The sequence below is a fragment of the Eubalaena glacialis genome, chromosome 3 (assembly GCF_028564815.1).
Source record: "Eubalaena glacialis isolate mEubGla1 chromosome 3, mEubGla1.1.hap2.+ XY, whole genome shotgun sequence".
Lineage (NCBI taxonomy): Eukaryota > Metazoa > Chordata > Mammalia > Artiodactyla > Balaenidae > Eubalaena > Eubalaena glacialis.
Genome location: NC_083718.1, coordinates 23,950,205 through 23,973,324, shown reverse-complemented (window position 1 = coordinate 23,973,324; position 23,120 = coordinate 23,950,205). Strand labels below are relative to the sequence as shown.

Below are 23,120 nucleotides of genomic sequence, written 5' to 3'. Positions count from 1 at the left end.
GCCAAGGTAGAGGCTTCTGACCCACAACAATAGCCATCTGTCCACAGTCCAGACAGCCCCCTCCTCGGGGCTCAGGGACCTGTCTGGCTGCTGAACTCCCAGGAGGTCCGAGGGGTGTGACCTCCCTCCCTCCCGGGCTCCCTCCCTCCCACCCCCCAGGCCCAGCCCAGGCCTGGCTATAAAGCTGGCCCAGCCTGGCCCTCAGCACACCCAGCTGGGACCCTCCCGGAGCCTCCTCCGGGGACACGTCCTCTCTGCCCCTCCCTCTCCCGAGCAGCACCATGCGGCCCCTCTGGCTCTGCTGGGCGCTCTGGGCGCTGCCCCTGGCCGGCCCCGGGGCGGCCCTGACCGAGGAGCGGGTCCTGGGCAGCCTGCTGCGGCAGCTGCGCCTCAGCGAGGCTCCCGTCCTGGACGAGGCCGATGCGGAGAGGCTGGTCATCCCTGCCCACGTGAGGGCCCAGTACGTGGCCCTGCTGCAGCGCAGCCACGGGGCCCGCTCCCGGGGGAAGAGGTTCAGCCAGAACTTCCGAGGTGAGGCCCTCCCTCCCTGCTGCAGCCTGGTCCTCGCGGTGGGGGGGAGGGCCTGCTCTGGGGAGGCGGTCTGGGGGCGCAGGGTCCACAGGGCAATGGGGAGGGACCACGGACTGTGAGGAAGGCTGGGCCCGGCCCCTGGTCTCTGTCTGCACTGAGGACCCCACCCCTCGGGGCCAGGAGGAGCTGGGCCAGGCTGGACCCGCTGCCAAGGCCAAGGCAAGAACAGATACCATGGGGTAGGGAAGCAAAGTGGAAAGAGGGGAGAATAGAGAAGAGAAGACAGGCTGTCAAGGGGACTTTGTGCTGGTGGACAAAAAGGCTGGCCTCAGCAGAGACTGTTGCCTCAGAGAGAAAGGACCTCTGAGTTCAGTTCTCAGTTCTGATATTTGTTTTACTTTGGACAAGTCACCGAACAACTCTAGCCTATTTGCGTTTCTGGAAATGAGATTAAAGTAGCTCTGACTACTTCCCAGAGTTGTGGGCGTTATATGAGATGGGAGGTACCAGGTCTGAATCCTGTTGCAGCCTGTCACCTCCCTGGGGCTGGGGCTCACCTCCTCAGTGCCCAGAGATAGACCAGGTCAGGTGTCTGGGGAGATGAGGAGACCGGTCCTGGACACCTCAGCAGGGGTGACTGCTTGTGGCCACGTGGCTGGCTGGTCAGGTGATCATGCTGCCCACCCGGAGCCTCAGGTGTTGGGGACATGTTGCTGGTGCCTCTGAAGAGGGTGCTGTACCCATCCTCACCATTTCCCTCAGGGCTCAGTAGTCCCACAAAAGTTGTTTACAGGCCCCTGGCTCCTCTTCCTCCTTTGGGGGACATTTCACTGGGCATGAGCAGGGAAATGAAAGTAAATTCAGGGCTCTTCCTCTGGCTCTTAGGAAAAGCCAGTTTCAGCCGGTGACCATAGATTTTCACTAGCTGGGTCTTCTCTGACTCCCGCCCTCCATTCCCCCTCCTGCCCCTTTGCCTAAAGAAGGCTGTGGGTTTGTAGCCCTCCCTGGAAGCCCCAGTCCTTGCAGAGCGTCTCAAAGCTGCCCCTACCAGGTGAGGGCAGACGCCACTAGTAAACGAGCCCCAGCCTCAGATGATGGGGGAGAGCCTGCTTGGCCCTAGCAGTTTTTCTAGGAGTGGAGGTGCTCTCTTTCTGGCCTGGCCCATCAGTTTCCCAGCCCCCAATCTCTCCCTAGGGATTACTGGGGAAACCCTGTTCACTGGCCCTGGGCCCTGCCGCCCTCAGAGCTCCCCTGGTGCCCGGAGGGGCCCCGCTGACCCCGCTCGTGTCCCCAGAGGTGGCCGGCAGGTTCCTGGTGTCCGAGGTCTCCTCGCACCTGCTGGTGTTCGACATGGAGCAGCGGCTGCCGCCCCACAGCGAGCTGGTGCAGGCCGTGCTGCGCCTCTTCCAGGAGCCGGTCCCCAAGGCCGCGCTCCGCAGCCACGAGCGGCTCTTCCCGCGCAGCGACCGCGCCCGGGTCACCGTCCAGTGGCTGCACGTCCGCGACGACGGTTCCAACCGCACCTCCCTCATCGACTCCAGGTGGGGAGGTGGCGGCTGGGGTGCGGGGCGGGGATGAGGAGGGGGGCTGGGCCCGGCGCGGGAGGAGGGGTGGCCTGGGGGAGGAGGGGCGGCGCGGTCCCGGCCGGGCCCCTGGGAGGGGAGGGGGAGGGGGAGAGGGCTTCCCCTCCCCCGGGGTCACCCCAGCCGTCCCAGTCCCACCCCTCAGCGCGGGCCTGTGTCTCCGTGCGGTGTCGCAGGCTGGTGTCCGTCCACGAGAGCGGCTGGAAGGCCTTGGACGTGACGGATGCCGTGAACTTCTGGCAGCAGCTGCGCCGGCCCCGGCAGCCGCTGCTGCTGCAGGTGTCGGTGCAGCGGGAGCACCTGGGCCCGCTGGCCTCCAGCGCCCACAGGCTGGTCCGCTTCGCCTCGCAGGGGCCGTCGGGCGCCGGGCAGCGGGAGCCCCAGCTGGAGCTGCACACCCTGGACCTCAGGGATTACGGGTAGGTGCTGTGGGTCAGATGGGTGAACCCGAATAATGAGGCAAATGGCGGAATTAAACTTATTTTGAAATGGGCAACTTTACAGGGTGCTATGGGAATGGATGAATATATAAAATTTCTCCTAACGCTCTTAGGAGTAATATCGGGTCTAATTATTTATTTGGGGGTTATTTCTAGTTATCCATCCTTATCACAGATATCCAGCATTTTGAACATAACAAGAGATGGACCATAAATCTCCCTCCAGATGCCCCACTAAGCCCCGCCCTGGGCCCCCTGACCTCTGCCCTCCCAGCTGACCTCTGACTCTGCCTCTCCTTGCCCCCCACAGAGCTCAGGGAAACTGTGATCCTAAGGCACCAGTGACCGAGGGCACCCGCTGCTGCCGCCGGGAGGTGTACATTGACCTGCAGGGGATGAAGTGGGCTGAGAACTGGGTCCTGGAGCCCCCAGGCTTCCTGGCCTATGAGTGTGTGGGCACCTGCCAGCAGCCCCCAGAGCCCCTGACCTTCAAGTGGCCATTTCTGGGGCCGAGACAATGCATCGCCTCAGAGACGACCTCGCTGCCCATGATTGTCAGCATCCCGGAGGGAGGCAAGCCCAGGACCCAGGTGGTCAGCTTGCCCAACATGAGGGTGCAGAAGTGCAGCTGTGCCTGGGACGGGGTGCCTGTACCAAGGAAGCTGGAGCCGTAGGCACAGGGTGTAGCCATCGAGGGACTTGGCTTGTGTGTGTGTCAGAAGTGTTCCAGGGCACCAGGAGAGATGGGGATTACTGAACCGTGGATGGCACATGCTCTGTGCTCTCTCCTGAATTCTTCTGACCAGTCAGCTCACCTTCTGATTTTTGTTTCCCAGGAACAAGACTCCCTGGCCACTGGGTAACCCCTGCCCAGTCTACTCTTTTCTTGACATTATTCACTGCACTGTATCCTAAGCACTTATCTGTGTAGATTTTGTAACCTAAGAGGAGAAACCCCAATTTGTCATTGTTTCCTTGTCCTGTCACTGGATCTGGGCTGAGCTCTGTGGTATGGGTGGGAGATGCAGCTGCCACTCTGGGCTTAAACCCTAGGGTCAAGTATGGGTTGTGCATTCCCAACTCAGATAATAAGGGCATTCTGCAAGAAACAAATAAAACAGATTTTATTCTGTATTGCTATGTTTTACCCAGAATCCTGCAAATTGTGAGGGAACAGAAAGTTCTATAGGGATTAGGTCAACCAGATTAGAAGACTAAGGGAAAAGCTTAAAAAGACTTGTTCAAGGTCTCAGTTAAGTGATACAGGGTGCTAGGATCAAAATGCATTGATTCTAAGGCGCCTGTCCTCTTAGGATTAAGGCAGAATTTTTTTTGATCATTGTTGTTGACATTTTTACTTTTCTGGGCACAGGGAGTGGGCTTTATTTCAATTCTACTTGATACAAAATTTTTAAAAATCTGCGGTCAAAATAATCATCAATATTACAAGAATGTGGGTCACTCCTTTAGATTTGGGGGCAGATAAAGGGAGCAAATGATAAAATGGTGAACATAAGATTTTCGAATGCCAAGATTACACTGGCTTTTAAACTGAGTTTGATGTAGGATCTGGGCCTGGGACGTGGATGTCTTGGATTCCTTGCCAGCCAGGCTGCACAGCTCTTATTAGCTATAAATTCTATTTCCTCTAAATTTTCATTTTTTTCTCTATCAGACAGGAACAATCCCTGACTCCTGTACTTTTACTGGAGATTTAAGGAAATAGTGTTTTGTTTTGTCTGTTTTTTTAGTATTTATTTATTTGGTTGTGCCAGGTCTTAGTTGCAGCAGGTGGGCTCCTTAGTTGTGGCATGCTTGTGGGATCTAGTTCCCTGACCAGGGATCGAACCCGGGCCTCCTACATTGGGAGCACAGAGTCTTAACCACTGTGCCGCCAGGGAAGTCCCAGAAATAGTGTTTTTACAAGCGCTCTACATACTGCCTGACACATAATGGGGGCTATGGTTATCTCAACTCACATTTTGATCTATCTTGGCTTTCTCTTGATTTTGAAATAACCTACTGAAAGTCAAGTTTAGAAATCCCTTCCCTCTCTGAAATCAAGGATCCTAACTTTTCTCTTTGCCAGTGGCTCCACCAGGGTAGGGGTTAGAACTTTGCACTCCCCTGGGGCCCAGGGCACAGACCAGGAAGGGGGTGGCTCCATTAACTGAGGCAGGGACGGAATAGGGACATGCAGGTGGGGCGTATGGGGGGGCAGAGAGTGGACAGAGGCAGTCTGAGAAGCCAGGGGCAAGTCCGGCGGCCACACCCAGGAACCTGCTGGAGGTCAGGAGTGGGCCCTTGGCAGTCGGAGGTAAGAGCAGGAGAGATGGTCAGGCACCTGCGCAGAAGGACAAGGGCCGGGCTGAGCGCAGGGGCCAAGGGTAAACTCCGGGAAATAACTAGCGGCTGTGGGTGGAGGAGAGGGAGGAAGCCAGATGGGACAAAAGGAGCTGTTAGAGAAGCAGGAGACATCCCCTACCCCACCCCACTCCAGAGAGCCCCAGGCTGGTGCTGGAGGCGTGGGGAGGGAGGGAAGGAGAACACTTTGACCATTTCCAGGAAAGAGGAAAGCCCAGAAATGGAAGACAGGTCAGAGGCCCTGCAAAGCTGTACACGTGCAGAGTGAAGGCCTGTTCAGGATTTACTAATTTCTAGTGCGGGAAGGGACCTGAGGGGAAGCTTCGGTCCCACCCCCTCGTGTTGCAGACTCGGACGGAAACCGAGGCCTGCGGAAGAGGGCAGTTTGGTGCCGCAGGCAGGCGGTGGTCTTCGGTTTCACAGGGGGCACAGTCCTCACTGAACCCCGTCCTGCGTGTGGCCCAGACACACCCTGGCGCCCCCCGGGGAGCTTACAGTCCAGTTGCGGAGGCCGCTGGCTCATAGGAAACACCCTGGGACCCAGCCCGGGGAAAAAAGCCACGCTTAGGGAGCTGAGCTAGATGGGTGCCCCCGGCGGCCTGGTCCTGGCAGTACCTGCTTTGGCTCCAGGGGACCGCTGAAAATACTGCGACCTCCGTTTGGGGCCAAACGTAGGACACACCCACCCACCCTCCACAGGGTGTTCCCTGTCCGGCTGCCCAGAGCGGTAGGGGAGCCGCGGCCCTTCACACTGGGAGCCGGGTGACCGCTTACTGCGTGGAGCCGAGGTGCGGGCTGAGCCCAGCCGAGCTCCCCATCCTCCCACTTCCCCGGGCGGGCCTACGAGCCGGTCGCGGAAATTCAGTGCAATACAGGACAATCAAGAACGTTTGCCGATGCTCTCCCCGCGCATCCCCCGGACGCGACCACCCTGTGCTAGGCCCGGGGCTCCCCGAGGTGCCGGGGGGAGGGGGACGCGCCGGGGGCTGGGGAGAGGAATTAGCCGTGGCGGCGCCCTCCTCTGTCCCAGGACGCGAGCCGGCCCGGCCGGGGCCTGCAGAACTTTAGGAGGAGCTGCGCGGGCTGAGCAGCCGCCCCGGGGCCTGGCCAGGGCGGAGGATCGCCGAGGGGCGCACGGTCCAGGGCGCGGGAGCCGGCGGCAGCGCGGAAGCCTGCCCCACCGAAGCTGCAAATTGAGCAAGCAGTGGATGCGGGTCTGCGCATGTGCACGAGCGCCGAAGTTTCACTTTGTAACTTTTAAGTAGTCGGGACACCGCCCCGCCCGGCCAGGTGGAGCCAGACAACCTCCCCGGGCCGCGCCGGGCTGCAGCGACGCCGCCGCAGGTAAAGGGGAAGAAGCGTTGGGAGGGGGGAATGTCGCCCTCCGCCTTTCCCGGGGCGTGCAGGACCTGGGGTCTACGTCAGGGTGCCATGTCTAGTGTCCGGTTCCGGGGTGCGGCCCTCCGGCCTCCGCAGCCCCGACTCCGGAGCAGGGGTGACCGGGTGGGTGGGAGGAGAAGGTCCGTCCCTGGGCCGCGCACACCCCGCGCCCCTCTTCCAGCGCCGCGCCTCTCCAGCTTTCCTAAGGGCTTTTCGGGACTTCCCCCTCCAAGTCTCCAGCTTTTCGCTTTTATGGCTGATCCCTTTCTCTTCCCACCCCTCTCTTTGGGGATTTGTCAGCTGGAGTCGACCTCCCAGCCTAACCCGGAGCGCAGCCTGGGGGCTCTTCCTTCTCCGACTCTGCGAGGTGGGCCTGGGAAGGGGCCAGGCATCTGAGTCACCTGCTGCTGGGAAGGTAGAAACCACCTTGGGGCTGCTCCTCAGTGACCACTCCCTGCAGCCCTGCTGGAGTCCTGAGGAGGGAAGCTGGGGGTTTGGGGAGGGGTGGGGAGGGTGAGGAGAGCTCTGCTAAGAAACCCAAAACGCAGAGGTGCCAGTACCTGATAAGCCCGGCCACCTGAGACTCGGGGGTGAGCTCTGTCTTTCAGCTCAGGCGGTGTCCTGAAGGGCAGGAGGCCACCGCGGTACACAGAATGACCCGCCGGCTTCCCTCCACGCTGAAGTCGTGTGGCTGTGTCCCAGCCCCACAGCGTGCAGGGTGTGAGGTTAAGCCGGTGGGTTGTGCTCACCCGTCCAGGCCCAGTGCGTACAAGGCGGCATCCTGGGGTCTTTCTCAGGCCCTGGCTCCTGCAGGGCTGTGGACAGTCACTGGGGAGAAGGAAAGACTCCAGGTCACCGCTTATTGGAGAAACGTCCCATATTTCCCTTCTCCCTTCTGCATGCCCATTGTGTTTCTACCTTCTCCCCTCCTCTGACACCTGTCAGGTAGTCCTGAGTCAGCTTCTGCATTGAGGTGGATGTGTACAGAAGCAGAGGCCTCCTTTCGCCTTCATACGCCTCTTGTTTGTTTAGTTTGGGGGCAAAGGTCTCCCTTGGCTGTTCACTGGGCTGTAACAGGAAAAATATCAGATGGGGTCCTGCTATGCCTAATATTGTCTTTCCCATTGTCCGGAGAGGTGACAAAATGAGAGCAGATTTTGAGTGCCCACGAGGGCTCAGTGCTTTATGGGCATTGCCTCTCACCAGCCCTGCAGGAGAGACGTCATTGTGCCCATTTTATGGAGAAGGAAGCCAAAGCACCGAGTGGTTAAGCCACGTGTCTAAAGGCATGTGGTGCTGAGACCCTAACTCCAGAGCCTGCTCAGGTGGCTGCCGGCTGCCCCGCCTCCCCCTGCAGCCAGACTCCGTGCCGTTTCCTTGGCGCTCCAGGGCTTGTGTCTGTGGAGGTAAATTGTTGTGCAGGTTCCTGGGCCCTGTTTGGTGGGGCTTTAAGGAGAAGTTTGCAACCTGCCATCTACAACATCAGAGTCACCTCCTGTGGCAGAAGGCCTGGAGCTGCTTGTCGTCCTAACAAAGTCAGAAAATTTGGTGATGATAAAAATACCCTGAATTTGCAAGAGCTGACGACGCTCACACACTTCCTGCAGCGTTCTGTTGCCACTCCTGGTGGGGGAGGCGTAGAGATCTTCAGGTGTGCTACGGGGGCCAGCAGCGACCAGCTCAGGTGGGCAGGGGGTTAGCATTGGTGGCTGACTTCTTTGGCAATTTTGGGACCAGCCATGGCATTGAGCTCTCAGTCTCACTGGCCACAACCAGACTGTAGGGTGTATGTGGGCTGAACTTCGCGTTGGGGCCTGAGTCACCTGCTGCTCACCTGGCACCTGGGCCTCAGCAGTATATCTTGCCTTTCCTGAATGAGACGATGAGCAGAGAGCTCTCTGGAAGGTATGGATAAGACTAGGCATTCACACATGCATATCTGACAAATATGGGATGAGTGGACATTGCCAGGCAGGGCGCCTTTGGCCACAGGGCCTACTTGCTGGTTTGGCCCCTGCCCAGCACTACCAGTCTTTTGCCCACTGAGCTAGCTCTCTCCCGGTCACCACCAGCTGAGTTCCCTTCTCTCCCGCTCCCGTTCCTTCTGAGCCTGGCGGGGCCACCCTGTGGTGCGTGTGTTTCCAGCTGCCCTCTCAGAGCATGCCCGTTTGGGAGGATGCAGGGGGCTGGCCCTGGAGGGACCGTGATGGTTCAGCAGAATCTGGACTTTCCATGTGTAACAGACTACAACTAAGCAGAAAGTTCTGAGAGAGAATGCGGGCCCCCAAAGCTGTGCCCTCACCTGGAGGGGGCAGACAAGACAGGCCACCTCTGGGGAGCCCTGAGGGTCCATCCCAGGCTGGTGGGATTTGATGGCTGACCTCACTGAGTCCTTCTTATCAAACCTTATAAAACCACCCAGGGGAGGCTGTTTGACTTAGAGACGTGACTGGGGCTGAAGGGTGAAGAGGAGCATAGGTACCTGCTTCCCACGGGGGCTCTGCTCTCCCAAAGCTCAGCACAAAGCAGCATTGGTGAGGCTCATCCTGCCCCAGCACCACTGCACCAGCCGCCCCTTTCCAGGGACAATGCTCCCTCTGTGACCATTTTATGGGGTTGTTTTTTTCTTTCCACTTCACTTTTCAAGCCTCCCTTGTTTGTTCTGCTGCATTCCTTTTTCCTGATTCTAGCCTTTGGGGGCCCTGGGGAAGCCTCTTGGGGCCCGTATGAGGTCCTGGACTCAGTCTTCCTGGAGCCTACAGCTGCCAGCGCTTCTGTGGGGGGAGGTCCACTGCCCTGGCTTCAGTAGGGCCTTGAGCCGTTGGACAAGAGGGGAGAGGCTGGACCCTCAGGTGATGCTGGGGAAGAGAGAGGAGAGAGGAGCAGGGCAGCACAGAGGAGTGTGGACCCTCCGTAGTGCTAGGAGTCTGGGGAGAGAGCCAGGGCAGGAGGGAGCGCATTGGGAAGAACCACAGGCTCCGTATGAGCGTTTGAGTTCCGACACATTGGGGCACGTGTGAGTGCAGGGGAAGTGTGCTGCAGGGTTTCAGGCCAGAAGCCCTGAACTGGAAGAGGGCAGCTCCCACGTGACTGTCTGTGTTCCTTCAGGGAAGTCTGTAAAGGCTGGTGCCCCATGATCCCAGTCAGGAAAGCCCTGCAGGAAATGAGTGGCGGACCTGAGGCAGCTTGGGAGGTGGCCCGGGCTGCCACTGCCTTTGCTAGAGCCTGCATCAACTGAGGTCCTCTCCAAGGCATTCACCCACACTTCCTTCCCCTGGCATCTGGTAAGTGCGGGGACAGGAAGGAGGGGCAGGCCTTTGCCAATCAGTGTCAGGCTGGGCGTTCCGTTGGGGCGGTGCCAGGGGGTGGGGTTTAAAGGAGGGAAGCTAAGACCATCTGTCTGCCAGAGGCAGCTTTTGTGGCTCTGCCATCACACCCTCCGGCCATTGCCCAGTCTCTTATAAGGATGAGAGAGTGACTTGGCCTTCTGGGGAGTCCTCCCATGCCCTTGAACTGCCACCTCCACCCACCCACCCTGCACTTCCTGTCATGTGTGTGTGAGACTGTCCCCAACCCAGCTGTCCCAGGGGCCAGAATTGGGAATCACCTTCCCCCAACACACACCCTGCCAGTATTACCGGGTAGTCCAAATATCTGTCTGTTCTCTGTACCTCCTCTTCTTGTCCCCAAGATTTTTGTCCCTCTAACAGGTAGAAAGACCAGACTTACCTGAAGTCCCCTGGGAATCTAGGTTAACCAGATTTAAGGAGGTGGGACCTTGAGAGAAGGTGTTGCTGAGCATTTCTCCAGGCTCTTCAGCCACAGACAGTGTGAAAAGCAGACCAGAACTTGGCCACTAACACTGGGGCCTTTGGTGTTTGGAGATTTCCATTAGTTTCACCTGTGTTACCAGGAGCCTCAAAGGAAAAGTCAACAACCAGCCTGGAGCGATATTTGCTTTGGAAATGCTGGACCTTCCAGTAAGGCTAGGGGTGTAGGAATGAGAGGGCAGAGCCTGGGGAGTGCTCCAGCGTTGCACGGTGGGGGACTCAGGGGTCCCTGAGGAGGCCTGGGACCCCATCCTCCTCACCCTAGACCACCCCCTTTTGCCTTCTCTGTCTCCTCTCTGCTGCCCCTTTCCTGGCTTTTACTCTCTCACTAAACTAACACATGTGTGTAGCCGGCTGCAGAGGGAGTGTGGCGTAGTAGAAAGAGAGCTGGCATCTGGGACCCGGGAGGCTGGGTCTGAGACCCAGTTCTGCCCCGACCAGCTCCTTAATCTTAATGGAAATCTCAAGCCTCTGAGCCTCGGTTTCCAAGTGTATGGAGTGGGCCTGTCTCTGAGGCCCCGGCCTGACATCCCATGAACTCTCGTCTGTGGCTCAGATGATCAAGAGTTGTTGCACTTGGACGCTCTTCCTCCTCCTCTGTTGATTCCTGTGCCCTGCCTGGCCTCCCCTGCCTGCCCTCCAGACCTCCCAGGGTCCCCCTGCAGGAATGACTTCCCGGCAGTAGCCCCTGAGGCTGGAGGAACTTGGCACCCCTTAGGCAGGCACCACAGCAGCTCCTGTCCTTCCCTGTCCTCCTGTTCACCCCCCAGCTGGGGAGGCGGCCAGCTGTGTCCTGGGTGAGCCATCCGCCCGGTCCATCTGACCCTCTGGGCTGTTCCCACAATGGAGCTATTCTCTGTAGACTCTGCCGGGCACTCGGGGCCAGTGTCCGCCTCTCCCCGATCCCTGTGCCCCACCAGCCCCTGGAGGAGACACCCGCCCTTGGCTCTGCCAGCGCTGGCTGGGGAAACCATGGGAGAGTTGGAGTCCTGACCCTCCGCCGGGTCCCATTCTCTAGGGAGGACCAGCACGATGACCGACTCCCCATTACTGGAGCTGTGGCAATCCAGGGCGGTGGCCATCCGCGAGCGGCTGGGCATCGGGGACCAGCCCAATGACTCCTACTGCTACAACTCGGCCAAAAACAGCACCGTGCTCCAGGGGGTCACCTTCGGTGGCATCCCCACTGTCCTGTTCATAGACGTCACCTGCTTCCTGGTGAGACTCCGTGGGAATCGTGTCAGTTATTTGTTTGTTTAACCTCCACCCCCCCACTCCCCTTTCTGGGAAGCTCAGGTGAGGAGCCAGCAGACATCCCTGGGTTTAAGTCCTAGCTCTGCTACTTCGCAGCTCTGTAACCTTGGGCGTGTTACATAGCTTGTTTAGGCCTCAGGTTTTTGCTCTGTAAATGGAGGTAATAATTTTTACCTCGAAGATTCTGGGACAAGATTAAATAAGGCAATGTATGTAAAAAATACACATTACAATTCTTTTGATTATTACCATTGTTACCGAGTTATCAGCACGTCATGTGTCTAAGGCCCTTGGGAAGGGTCAGTCCACAGGGATGAGAGATGTGAATGAGAATTAGAGCAACTGCAATTCCCAATTTATAAATGTCACCCCCCCTGTTCCCCACTGGGGTCCCTGGGCCTTTAGAGGATCAGACGAGAAAAGGAGAAAACTGGGGAAAGGCGAGTATACCTTATCAGTGCCGACCCTCACAGGTGGCCTTTCTTTAGTTCAGACCTCCTTGTTCCCAGAGACCGCCCCCCCAACCCAATTTGAAATATGCCGTATTCTCCCCTAGACTGGCTCAGACTTGCTAGGTGAGATTTACTGGGGCTCAGGGGCACCTTCTTTTGACAAGTGCCCATGGGATGGTTGGTCCCTCTTGTCACCTTCTCCTCCCATGTAGGGGAGACCATCTGATTAAACAGGGTAAGAGGGGGCGGAGGGAGCAGACCCCTTGGACTGCTTTGGGCCAGAGGTTAGGTGGGGGCCTGGGGGAGGGGGGTTAGGGTAGCCCGAGGGCCCCCGTCCCTGAAGGAGGCGGGTATCCAGCCCAAGTTTGCTTGTGGGGAAAAATGTTCATAGGAAGAGGGAAAGGGAGTCCTAACTCCTCTTTGCGTTTTCCTCCCTAGGATTAAAGTCTAAATTGTTGCCTTAGACTTTTGCTACATTGTTGGTCCTCTAGGGGCAGCTGTGGGAACCCGAGTGCTACTCATGTTGCTTTTATGAAAAAGGGCTCTTTAAGTGCCGAATAACCCATGTCTTGGAGCCAAAACCCATTTGTAGGTTGAGAACAGTCATATCTACCAGCCTTGGTTGGGAGGAGGGAGTAGGCAGGAGTGTGGTGACGGATTTGAGGGTTGGTGGGATTCATGGAGGAGGGTGGCCCTAGAGCTATGATCCAGCGTCTCCAGGGAGGGGAGGGTCTGGGCCAAGGAGAGAAGTCCGGAGAGGCAGGCTGGGGTGGGTATGTCTTGGCTGAGAAGAGAGAGTAGCTCTCCAGTGGAGTGTGCTGGTGGGGGTGGATTTGTATTGCGGGAAGTTACGGGGATTGGGGGTGGGGGGGAGGAAGGGGCCCACCGAAGAGCCAGAGGGGCCTGGAGGAGAGAGATGCACGGGAAACGTCCACACCGCTTGAGCCAAGGGGGCAGCAGCCAGGGCAGAGGGCAGGCACTTGCCGAGCCACCTTCACGTTTATCCGACATCAGGACTCACCTGCCTTTGAAAATATATCACCTACTTCCAGATTCACCTTGAGAAAACTCTGCTGGAACTCAGCCCCTCTGGGGTCCAAAACCCACTTTTAAAACCGCAGTTTCTGACGAGGGCAGGCAGGGATATACTGATTAAAACGCTGAGCCCTGAAGGGATGGAGCCTGTCCAGGGAAGGGAGACAGGAGCAAGGCAGAGGACCTGCAAAGGTGGACACGGAGGGAGCGAGGAGACAGCCTAGAATCGACAGACTTTTAGACTGGGAAGGGGGTTAGACTTGAGTGCAGCCCCTCTCGTTGCTGTTGGGCGCACGGGCCTGCCGCCCGAGCGCCCCTGCTTGTGGAGGCGGAGCCACACGGAGCCCCAGGCCCTCAGTGGGCGCTGCCCCTGCGTGCTCTGCGCCAGGCGTCCGTCCCCAGGGCTTGCCTCCAGGAGAACCAAACTCAAGATAAAGGTCTGACCACCTCTGGCTCAGCTTCAGGGAGCTCTGCTACCTCTGTTCTATAACTAAAAATGCAGCTCTATGTAAAGCGAAGGAGGGAGCTGGTCCCCAGGGCTCCTGTGAGGGCCTTCCTGCTCAGGAGACCCTGCAGGCACACCAGGGCTGAGGACGGCCGTGGCTGTCAGGGCTGCCTTGGGAGTGAAGAGCAGGGCCTGCGTGCTTGACTGGGGGCTGCCAGGGCGAGCTCCGTGTCAGCGTTGACAGCCTTTGTGGCTTGGGCACAGGGGACAGGAGCTGGTGAAGGGGGTGAGCACAGCGTTGAGCCCTTGAGCCGTGTGGCCTTGGGCAGCTCCGTGCCTTCTCTGGCCCTTTTAGCCCTCCTGAGTCTGGGGGGGGCGGTTGGGGAGGGGTGGGCTTTGCCCCTAAGACAATCGCCCCTAATTAGAAGCCATCCAATATGCTTTTACGAGACTTGATTTCTTTTCTACTTTTAGTTTTTAGTATTGGTATTTTCCATCATAAGAAGAAAATTCTGGGATTATGGCCGCATTGCCCTGGTGTCAGAAGCAGACAGGTAAAAAAGACTCATTACGTCAAGTGTGTGTGTGTGTGTGTGAGAGAGAGAGAGACAGAGACAGAGACAAAGACAGAGGCTGGGATGGGGCTGGGGGCTTGTGAAGCCCACCAGGCACAGCCCACACATGATGCTCGTATTAGATTGTGTTCATTAGTGTGTCTGCCAGGCCTGTACCAGAAACTGTTCCCTCTACTCTTCACCGCAGACCTGTGAGATTAGCCTTGGTACCTTCCTTGTGGTGGTAAGAAAACCATTGCCCACACACCCAGCTTTCCCCTGGGGCTTGGAGCTGGCGTGACTGTGAACCAGCTGCTTCAGGCTACGGAAGACATCTAGTTGCCTTAGATACTTAAGGCTTTCATCATCAGCTGAGGAGGATGCCAGCTTTCTCTCTCGCCTTGGACATTTTCAAGTGTATCTTCTTTGAGATTAATTAGTTCGGGGCTGGGGATGAGGCGAGCTGGATTGAGAAGGGCAGCAGGGCCGTAGGTGAGCTGCTCCTTTCCTCTGGGTCAGGGTCAGCCAGTGGCCCTAATCCGCCAGCTTCGGACGCTCTGTCACAGAGCACAGACTGCCTTGGCCAGGACTCACGTCCTTCTGCCTCCACCCTGGGCTCTCTACGCATGTCACCTGAAGGGGGAGAATGAGTTCCACGTCTGCACAACTGGAATTTCCAGCTCCAGCTAGCTGTTCCTCACCCCAGGATCTTGTGTCAGATGCAGCAATAGGAAGCGACTGGGGAAACAGAGACTGGCCCGGGCTGCCCCACCCAAGCCTCCCCGGGGGTTCCGCAGGCAGACCCCCACTCTTGCTCCACAGGGGGCTCCCGTGTTGAAATGTGGTCTGTGCAGGAGGCGCGCTGGGGGTGTCTGTAAATGCACCTTCTTTCCCCACAGTCTCCATCCTGGCGTTTGCGGAAGCCCAAGGGTATTAACCTTGGGGTAAGGTGCTGGGGCCTCTGCTTCAGCTGTGTGCCAGCCTTGGACTGTTTGGGGGGAAACTTTTGAAACACCTGGTGCATTTTTGGCACATTCACTCCTAGGAGGGCTGAGTACTACAACAGACTAGAGCACCTGGAAATCAGGAGCCTCCACACTTCTATGGCTGTGTCATCTTGGTCAGGACCCTGAGCTCGTTGGGTTGTTTCGTCTGGCCTTTTCTTGCCTGTAGGGTTACCATGAAGGTCAAATGAGGCAGTTCTCTGGAAAGGCTTTGAAACTTGAGCTTCACCAGGCCTTATGCCATTAGAAGTGGGATGGTGAAGCCAGGAGTAGGAAAACAGAGAGAAAAGCAAAACTTAGCATAGTGCAAACACCTCAAATTCACAGTGCACAGGGTGTTTTTATGGGTTACTCAGAAGAAAGGATCTGCCCAAATTAGCAATGTAAAATGCCCCAGTTCATCAAGTCTAAAATGCGCATTTTTGGCATTTTCTCATCTATGAAATTGCGTGCAACTTATTATCAATGGTGATCATAGTTAATTGACAGCATCCTTTACTTCTTAGTGGTTCAAAAAATAATTGTGCCCTTTACAACCAGTGGTGTCTTAGATTTGATAAAATACAGTATTCCAAGTTTTATTTGCTATATTGGGAAATATATTGTAAACAGGCAACACTTTGAAGTCACTTTATGTAGACCAGTCACAGGGCTGAGGTTCAAGGGTGTGGAGCACAGGATGGTGCACTGATGCCCTGAGCCCCTGTTATTCATCCCACGTAACACACAGTTTGATGTCTCACCAAACCTTGGAATGGTCGATGCCCTTGCCTATATTTTTCACAGGGTGAGTTATATTTTGTCCCAGCCACTGAGCGCTAGTAGCTTTGGTCCTGAGCTCTAAGAGGCAGCGAGATACTAGACATAAGTTTTTAGACCTTTTAAAAGAATTATCTGCCATTTTTCCCTTTTGTGTTTCTAGTGAGTCCAGATTCCAGAGACTGTCATCTTCCTCCTCAGGGCAGCAGGACTTTGAAAGCGAGCTGGTTGGTATTTAAGGGGCAGGTATGGTTGTGGCTGCGGGATGGGGGCTTGCAAGGATGGGCAGTAATAAATTGGCAGGGAGAGGGCAGTTGTACTCCTGCTGAGCCGCTAGCTCAATACCCTTGACCTTGAGTGGCACATGCTGGTGAGAGCTCTTCTCTGCTTTGACAAAGACACCTGAACTTGGGAAATACCACAGCAAAGATGGCAGCTGGGTGATCCAGGATCGTGAGACTTGATTAATTCTCACGCACCTGGCTACAGCTCTTGTCTGTGTTATCATACTTAGCGGCTTTGTGTGACAGTTAATTATTGACTTGCTTGCTAGCTTATGAGCCAGCTGTGGGCAGGAACCAAATCTTATCCAGCCCTGTTCCCCACCTCCTGACACCCAGTAGGTGCTAAGTAACTGTCAAATGAGCAAATATTTGTCTTTCCCAGCTGGGTGAGAGTCCAGCTTTAAGGGGTATCGAGTTTAAGAGATACGATGGACACTAAAACCCATGAAACCCTTTCCCTCTCTAAACCCCGCCCCAGGGAACTGTCCAGTTGAGTGGACTTGGTTCCTTGCTTTTGTCTTGCATCTCATTCAGTCATCTTGAAACAAACAGAAGCCCCCTTCAGCTTCTCCAGAGCGGCCTTGAACTTTCATCAGCTCTCCATTCAAGTTGCACCATTTGACCCAGGAGCCTGTATAATTCCACAAATTGTCAAAACTTGAGAGACTCTCACAAGATTTCCAGGCACAGGATGCATGTTACAAAGGACTGGGGGCACACTGACTCTGTCGTGTTTGGACAAGAGTGTTGCTTGCTGAATTTGGGACAAAAGCACTGCTTTTTATAAAACGGGAGTTTAGATGGTTGTTTAAAGTCAAAGATGATGATTATATCTGCCTCCGAAAAACAGAGCTTGTTGGAAGCTAATCCCTGTTCTCCGTTTCCAGGGATGCTGCCCCTGGCTGACTGCAATCTTCCGCCTGCAGTGAGTACAGCGCGGGTGGCTGGAGGTGTCTTTGTTTGGGTGGGTTTGTTTGGGTGTTCAGCCAATCAGGAGGAGAGAGCCAAGATGCCTGATCCTGAGCTGGAGTCTCTCAGATACTTTTCAGTTCAGACCCAAAGCTGTACTTGGGGGCTGAGAATAAAGGTGGCCCAGGGAGCCCCTGTGCAAGCTAATTAAAGCTAATTTTTTGCTTTAGGCAGGAATTATATCTACGTACTATTTAACACGGATATATTTGGATGGAAGCTCTTCTAGGCAGTGTCATGTCTTTGAATTAGTGAAAAGTGGAGAAATAATGATTGCTTAATATATTCAGCTCATTTGGTTAGAAGTTTTCTTTTTTTTCTTAAAACTTGGGCCCTTTGGAGAGAAATCCTGAAAGAGGTGCTTGGTGATTATAAGCCAGTTATTCCCCTTGCATGTGGTGGCAGAGCTAAGCTGCGAGTCTCAGCTCTGCTGCCTGCGGCCGTATTGCATCCTATCTGAGAAACCACCGTTGTAAGACTCACAGCACCAAGAATGAGAAAATGCTTCCTATTATGCTGTGATTGGCTATGATCCCAGGGTGCCCCCCATTTCAGAGGTGCTGAAATATGAAAATGACATCTTAGAAGTGATGAAATGTGATAGTTCTAGGACATTGGGTAAATCCCTCTCTCTGGGCTTCAGTTTCCCCAACTATAAAAGCAGGCTGAGAATAACACCTGCTCTGTCTAGTTCAAATGCATTCACACATGTGAGCGTGTTATAAACAGTCCAGGCTGGTGAGAGTTGTTCCCAGGGGAACTGGCAGGAGGCAGTTTGTGCAGAAAAAAACAGTGAACTCTGGTTTGGAGCAGGAGGGGAGGTTTCTGGGAGGGAGGAGGGGACAGAGGTGGGAGAGGTGGATTTGCCAGCCTCACCCTTCCCTGCCCACTCCAAAATCATGTCAGCGTTTCCTCCGGGTGTTGGAAGTCATGCATATTCTGTGCAAAAATCCATCACGTACAGAACAGAATTAATAGGAAGAAATTTTAAGTCACCCTTACCCCTACCTCTGAAAGATGCCCTTGGCATGTTTTCCTCTGCTCAGCCACTCCCCATGACACCGCTGGTTGGGACTCAGGCCATTCCCCTACCCTGGACTGTGCCCCCCACTCTCTCCCTGGATCGGGTGGGGCAAAGCCAGAAACTTTGACTCATCATCTTCATGTTAACTAGCAAAGGCTGCTGACGGTTTGCACTGCAGTCCATACCCACTGTTTCTATCACTCCATGTCCCCTTCCAGCCCTCTCCGCGTGGACCTCACTTCTCATCGAGTGGGGCCGTACCCATACAGCTGCGTATTCTGCTTTGTCATTTTAATGCCGTATCAGACATATTTTTCCATTTCAACTCCCACTGTTCTTTCTCTTCTGTTCCTGCCACAGAAAGGACTACCCTTTGACTTATTTTAAGGCTGCAATTAAATTTTAACAGCTGCTCATGCCCAACGTTACAACTGACATTTTTTTTTTTTTTTTAATTTATGGCTGTGCTGGGTCTTCGTTTCTGTGCGAGGGCTTTCTCCAGTTGCGGCGAGCGGGGGCCACTCTTCATCGCGGTGCGCGGGCCTCTCACTGTCACGGCCTCTCCCGTTGCGGAGCACAGGCTCCAGATGCGCAGGCTCAGCAGCTGTGGCTCACGGGCTTAGTTGCTCCGCGGCATGTGGGACCCTCCCGGACCAGGGCTCGAACCCGTGTCCCCCGCAGTGGCAGGCAGACTCCCAAACACTGCGCCACCAGGGAAGTCCACAACTGACATTTAAAGAGGCCTCTCAGTTTCCTTCCAAATTGCCTGTCCCAGCAAGATAGGGAAATTAGAGGTGTATATCTCAAGAAAAAATTGTTGATGAAAATTGCTCACTTATTGGTTTTATTTTTTTTAAATATTTATATATTTATTTATTTCGGCTGCACTGGGTCTTAGTTGCGGCATGCAGGCTCTTCGTTGCGGCATGCAGGATATTTTTAGTTGTGGCGTGCACGTGGGATCTAGTTCCCCGACCAGGGAGGGAACCCGGGCCCCCTGCATTGGGAGCGTGGAGTCTTACCCACTGGCCCACCAGGGAAGTCCCACTTACTGGTTTTAATCTTCACCCATGTTTGTTTCGTAAGCACGTATTATGGCAAAGTATATGCATTTTGGTAGTTTATTTAGAAGTGAAAACAGTGTAGTCAGCGGCAGAGCTTTGTCCTCCAGGTAAGCAGTAAAAAGGAGTAACATTAGCAAGCGTACTTCGAGCATCCACCCGGCACCAGGCACGGCGTTGGGCCCGGATCCTCATTGCCTCCTGTGCGCCTGCTGAGTGACCAGCTAGCTAGCGGGTAGTAGCCTCCCTGCTTTAGGTCCCAGCCTCAAGTGGGTGCTGTGACCCTCTCTGGAGGCGGCTGAGCTGGATTCCACTGTGGTCTGTCTGGCTGCAGAGCCCACACGCCACACCTTTCACACCTGCCTTTTTATGCTGTGGCCCTTGCTTCCCTGAGCTCTTTCTTCCCAGTGCAGGGCTTTCCCTGCCTTCTGGAAGCAGGATCCTCAGGGTAGCTCCCTGTCAGGAGAGTGGGAAAGCAGGAGACACCCCCCTCCCCTTATCCCTCTGCAGCATGGAAGTCTGGCTGTCAGAACCCAGAATTTTCTGGGTCACCAAATGACCTGGAGCCTCCAGATACAGCACTGAGGGTGGGAAAGGGTGGAGCAGGTCGCCCCCCACCTCTGGGGCCACAGCAGGGACACAGGGAAGAGGCAGGGCCAGCAGGATGGACTGAGCCTTAGAATGTTTAAAGCAGTAGCTCCAGGGACTTCCCTGGTGGCCCAGTGGTTAAAACTCTGCGCTCCCAATGCAGGGGGCCCGGGTTCAATCCCTGGTCAGTGAACTAGATCCCGCGTGCCACAACTAAAAGATCCCACACACGGCAGCTAAAGATCCCGCATGCCGCAATGAAGATCCGCACGTGGTAACGAAGATCCCACACGCCTCAACTAAGACCAGCACAGCCAAATAAATAAATAAATATTAAAAAATAAATTAAATAAAGCAGTGGCTCCACCTCTGTCTCCCAGTTTCCCTGAGGAGGAGATGGGAGAAAGGGTGGGAACCATGAGCCTGGACACACACAGCTTTGCTCAGGAGATTCTCAGCAGCCCTCTTGTCAGTGGCTTTGCTTGTCCATAGATGCAGGAAAGGGCTGAGGGATAATTGTATTTACACACAAACATGGGCACAAGTGTTTCTAGAGACCTAAAGTGGAGCAGTGGCAGGTTCCTTCGTCCAGGAGTACGGGGCGAGGGCTGAGAGGCAGGCTCTGGAGTTCACGTCATAGCTCTGCTATTACAGGCTGGATGATTGTAAAAGTTAATGTGCTTTTTCTGTACCTGTGTCCTCATATTTAAAAAAATGGAGATCAAATTGGGACCTACCTCACGGACGGTCGTGAGGGTTAAATGAGATCATCCATGCAAGGCCCAAAGGGCCCAGCCTGTTACCACTACTTATTAGGATTCCATGTGTGTCTTGGCCAGAGATGACCAGATCATGGAGTGGTGTGGGGAGGACGCCATCCACTACCTGTCGTTCCAGAGACACATCATCTTCCTGCTGGTGGTGGTCAGCTTCTTGTCTCTGTGTGTCATCCTGCCCGTCAACCTCTCGGGGAGCTTGCTGGGTAAGGACTCCTCATCTTGCCTGAGTTGGGCCCAGGCAGAGCAGCAGCCCTGGGGAAAGGGCCTCATTGTGGTGGATCAGAACCCCAGGATTCATGCTCAAATTCAGATGTGAGAAGGTCTCAGGGTGACTTTCTGAACTTTTCCATTTGCTTAAAGATCTGGAGAAGAATCCACCCCAAACCTGGGCCAAGAGCTGGGGCCCCTAATATCTAAGTAGGAGGAAAAACCCCAAGACTGATAAGATCAGGGGCTTTCAGAGTGTGTTTTATAGTTTCCTGCCCCCACCCAAATCAGGAGGCCACAAGTAGTGGATCCAGAAGATGTTTTTGATGCTCTAAGTGAAAATCAGAGTGTGGAATTCTATTTCTAAGCACCCACAGGAATCCAGCGTCACCATCACGAATCCACTTCTTATGCCCAGTGATTCCCAGCCTTGGTTTTGGGAACAGCTTAGGGTGTTTCTAGATTTCTCAAGGAATGCCACAAGAATCTCAAAGCAAGATGAATTCAAATTTTGACTTTACCCACATGGTAGGTTGAGAAGAAGTTGTCAGGAGCATCGTGGAGTAAAGCAGAGGCCTTGGTTGGTGTAGCTCTGAAAAGACTGGACGGTCGTCACAGTCCTCTGACTTCTCAGACATTTTAATGCTCCTCCTCCTTAGAGCTCCACAAACCAAGGCTGTGTTGCCCCCCTCCCACTTCCCTAGTGTGACCCTGCAACTGAGTATCTGTGCTTCTCTGCAGACAAAGACCCTTACAGCTTTGGGAGGACGACAGTCGCAAACCTACAGACTGAGTGAGTTTGAGGTGGGAGGGCATGAGGGTGCTGATGGGTGAGACCAAGGAGAGGGCAGATTCTGGAGCCCGGGATAGGCCAGAGGTCGTCCAAAGTGAGCGAGTTAATGTCTGAAAGCCTCTTTGCCGCTAGTGCCTGCTGCTGGGCTATGGGCATGGACACGCCCCAGGCCGCTGTTGTTCTGCAGTGGGCTTTAGGAAACACAGAGGGCCCCGTGGAGCTGGGGTTCATTTGTCAGGACAGTGCCTTCTCTAAAGGGCACTGGCCACTCAACCTCTGTTGGAGGGTCTGTTGTGATGAAGCCTTTGGCCCTCAACTCAGTGCCAGGAGGGTAACCAAGCCCAGCCCTGCACCCTCGCTCCCTGCCTGGGAGCCCAGCCCTGATGGCAGGTGGTGTCCCTCCCCTCCCCCCCAGCAACGACCTCCTTTGGCTGCACACCGCCTTCTCTATCCTTTACCTCATCCTCACTGTGGGCTTCATGCGGCACCACACCCAGTCCATCAAGTACAAAGAGGAGAACCTGGTGAGTGAGGGGCGGTGGGGGGCTGGGCATGTGCTGGGGAGGGGCTCAGGTGGGAGCTGGGGAGGAGTGGCACCAGGCTTATTCCCCAGCACCACGATGGCAGTGAGTGTAAGGAGAGGCCTCAGGCTTGCAAATGTGTGCTCAGAATCGGCATTAAAAATTTTTTTCTGGTAGATTGTTTTAGGATTTGGCTATTTCCCCCCATTTTGCCAACTAGCCTTTAGATTTGTGGGGTTTGGGCTTGTAGTTACTGATTCTAAGTAACTTCCAAGAAGTTTGAATTGAGAGCAGCTCCCTCTCTCATTGCAACCCATAACTTGATGAGGGGAGAGGGAGTTTCTATTACTTGGTTCCAAGCCTGGGTCCTCCTCTGATCTGCTGTGTGACCTCATTTGAGTCACTTCCCCTTTCTGGGTTCTTTCTCAGTCTCTTGTCATGCAAAGGAGGCTCATCGAAATTGCTTTGGAAATGTATTTTTTTTTTTTGGCCATGCTGCGTGGCATGTGGGATCTTAGTTCCCTGACCAGGGATCGAACCCATGCCCCCTGCAGTGGAAGCGCAGAGCCCTAACCACTGGACCACCAGGGAATTCCCTGGAAACGTATTCTTGACTGCCTAGAAGAAGATGCTATGCAAAGAAGAGACTTCAAGGCTCTGTCAGGCCAGGAAGGCGAGCACCTGAGCCTCTGAGTCCCCATCGTTTTCCTTGGGGAGGCTTGAACAGGGTGTCCCCCTGGCCGACTGGCTTGCCCTGGTGACTTTTCTCCCTGGTGTGTTTCTCCGGCAGGTGAGGCGGACCCTGTTCATCACAGGACTCCCCAGAGACGCGAAGAAGGAGACTGTGGAGAGGCACTTCCAGTGAGCAGGGCCGCTTCCGCTGGGAGGGAAGGGGAGCGAGTCCCCTCCGGGTGGGACAGGCACCTTAGATGAGCGCTCTGTCTTCCGCTTGGGCACCCACAGAGACCCTAGGAGGACCTGGCCCAGCCACCGAGCCGCGGATGCTGCTCTGAGCAGGCTCTGCTGGGGCTGTGAGGGCCTGGGCTGGGGCGGCACGTCCTCTGCCAGCAGCCACGGCTGCCCACGTGACCGCAGTAGCCAGAATACAGGCCAGGGTGTGGGGCAGATAAACATCTTGAGAGCTCAGGGGCAGAGAAAAAGATTCATAGAAACAACACGCCCACACATCCCCTGCAAAAAAAAAAAAAAAAAAAAAAAAGGATTCACCCTGGGCTTCTCAGCGTCAGCTTTGCAGAGTAAGAG

General features: G+C 55.3%; 2 protein-coding genes across 4 annotated transcripts in view; both read left to right on the top strand.

Moving 5' to 3' along the window:
- The first annotated feature begins 281 nt into the window (after positions 1 to 281).
- Positions 282 to 3,228, top strand: LOC133087754 (left-right determination factor 2-like). Of its 2 annotated transcripts, XM_061185360.1 has the most exons (5): positions 282 to 531; positions 1,826 to 1,854; positions 1,957 to 2,072; positions 2,291 to 2,533; positions 2,865 to 3,228. In XM_061185360.1, the coding sequence occupies exons 1-5, from the start codon at positions 282 to 284 to the stop codon at positions 3,226 to 3,228; spliced, it is 1,002 nt and encodes a 333-aa protein (XP_061041343.1). The 2 variants fall into 2 exon arrangements, with proteins under 2 accessions (XP_061041343.1, XP_061041342.1); XM_061185359.1 differs by having other exon boundaries at positions 1,826 to 2,072.
- Positions 3,229 to 6,167: 2,939 nt separating this feature from the next.
- The window catches only part of TMEM63A (transmembrane protein 63A), a 31,501-nt gene continuing 14,548 nt past the window's right edge, over positions 6,168 to 23,120 (top strand). The window contains exons 1-10 of one of the 2 annotated variants that reach the window (XM_061187351.1): positions 6,173 to 6,262; positions 9,407 to 9,582; positions 11,147 to 11,346; positions 13,789 to 13,868; positions 15,795 to 15,858; positions 16,803 to 16,840; positions 20,397 to 20,539; positions 21,285 to 21,336; positions 21,752 to 21,860; positions 22,648 to 22,718. In XM_061187351.1, coding sequence (XP_061043334.1) covers positions 11,161 to 11,346; positions 13,789 to 13,868; positions 15,795 to 15,858; positions 16,803 to 16,840; positions 20,397 to 20,539; positions 21,285 to 21,336; positions 21,752 to 21,860; positions 22,648 to 22,718 — 743 coding nt within the window. In that variant the 5' untranslated portion in view covers positions 6,173 to 6,262; positions 9,407 to 9,582; positions 11,147 to 11,160. Of the gene's footprint in view, positions 6,263 to 9,406; positions 9,583 to 11,146; positions 11,347 to 13,788; positions 13,869 to 15,794; positions 15,859 to 16,802; positions 16,841 to 20,396; positions 20,540 to 21,284; positions 21,337 to 21,751; positions 21,861 to 22,647; positions 22,719 to 23,120 lie in introns of both variants that reach the window. The other variant, XM_061187350.1, reaches the window with a different exon arrangement.

What these genes read in the sequence shown, in the direction of transcription:
- LOC133087754 (XM_061185359.1), top strand. Translation starts at nt 282, where the DNA reads ATGCGGCCCCTCTGGCTCTGCTGGGCGCTCTGGGCGCTGCCCCTGGCC. An exon ending in ACCTCCCTCATCGACTCCAG is followed by an intron (nt 2,073 to 2,290) that starts GTGGGGAGGTGG and finishes GCGGTGTCGCAG; the next exon opens with GCTGGTGTCCGTCCACGAGA. An exon ending in CTGGACCTCAGGGATTACGG is followed by an intron (nt 2,534 to 2,864) that starts GTAGGTGCTGTG and finishes TGCCCCCCACAG; the next exon opens with AGCTCAGGGAAACTGTGATC.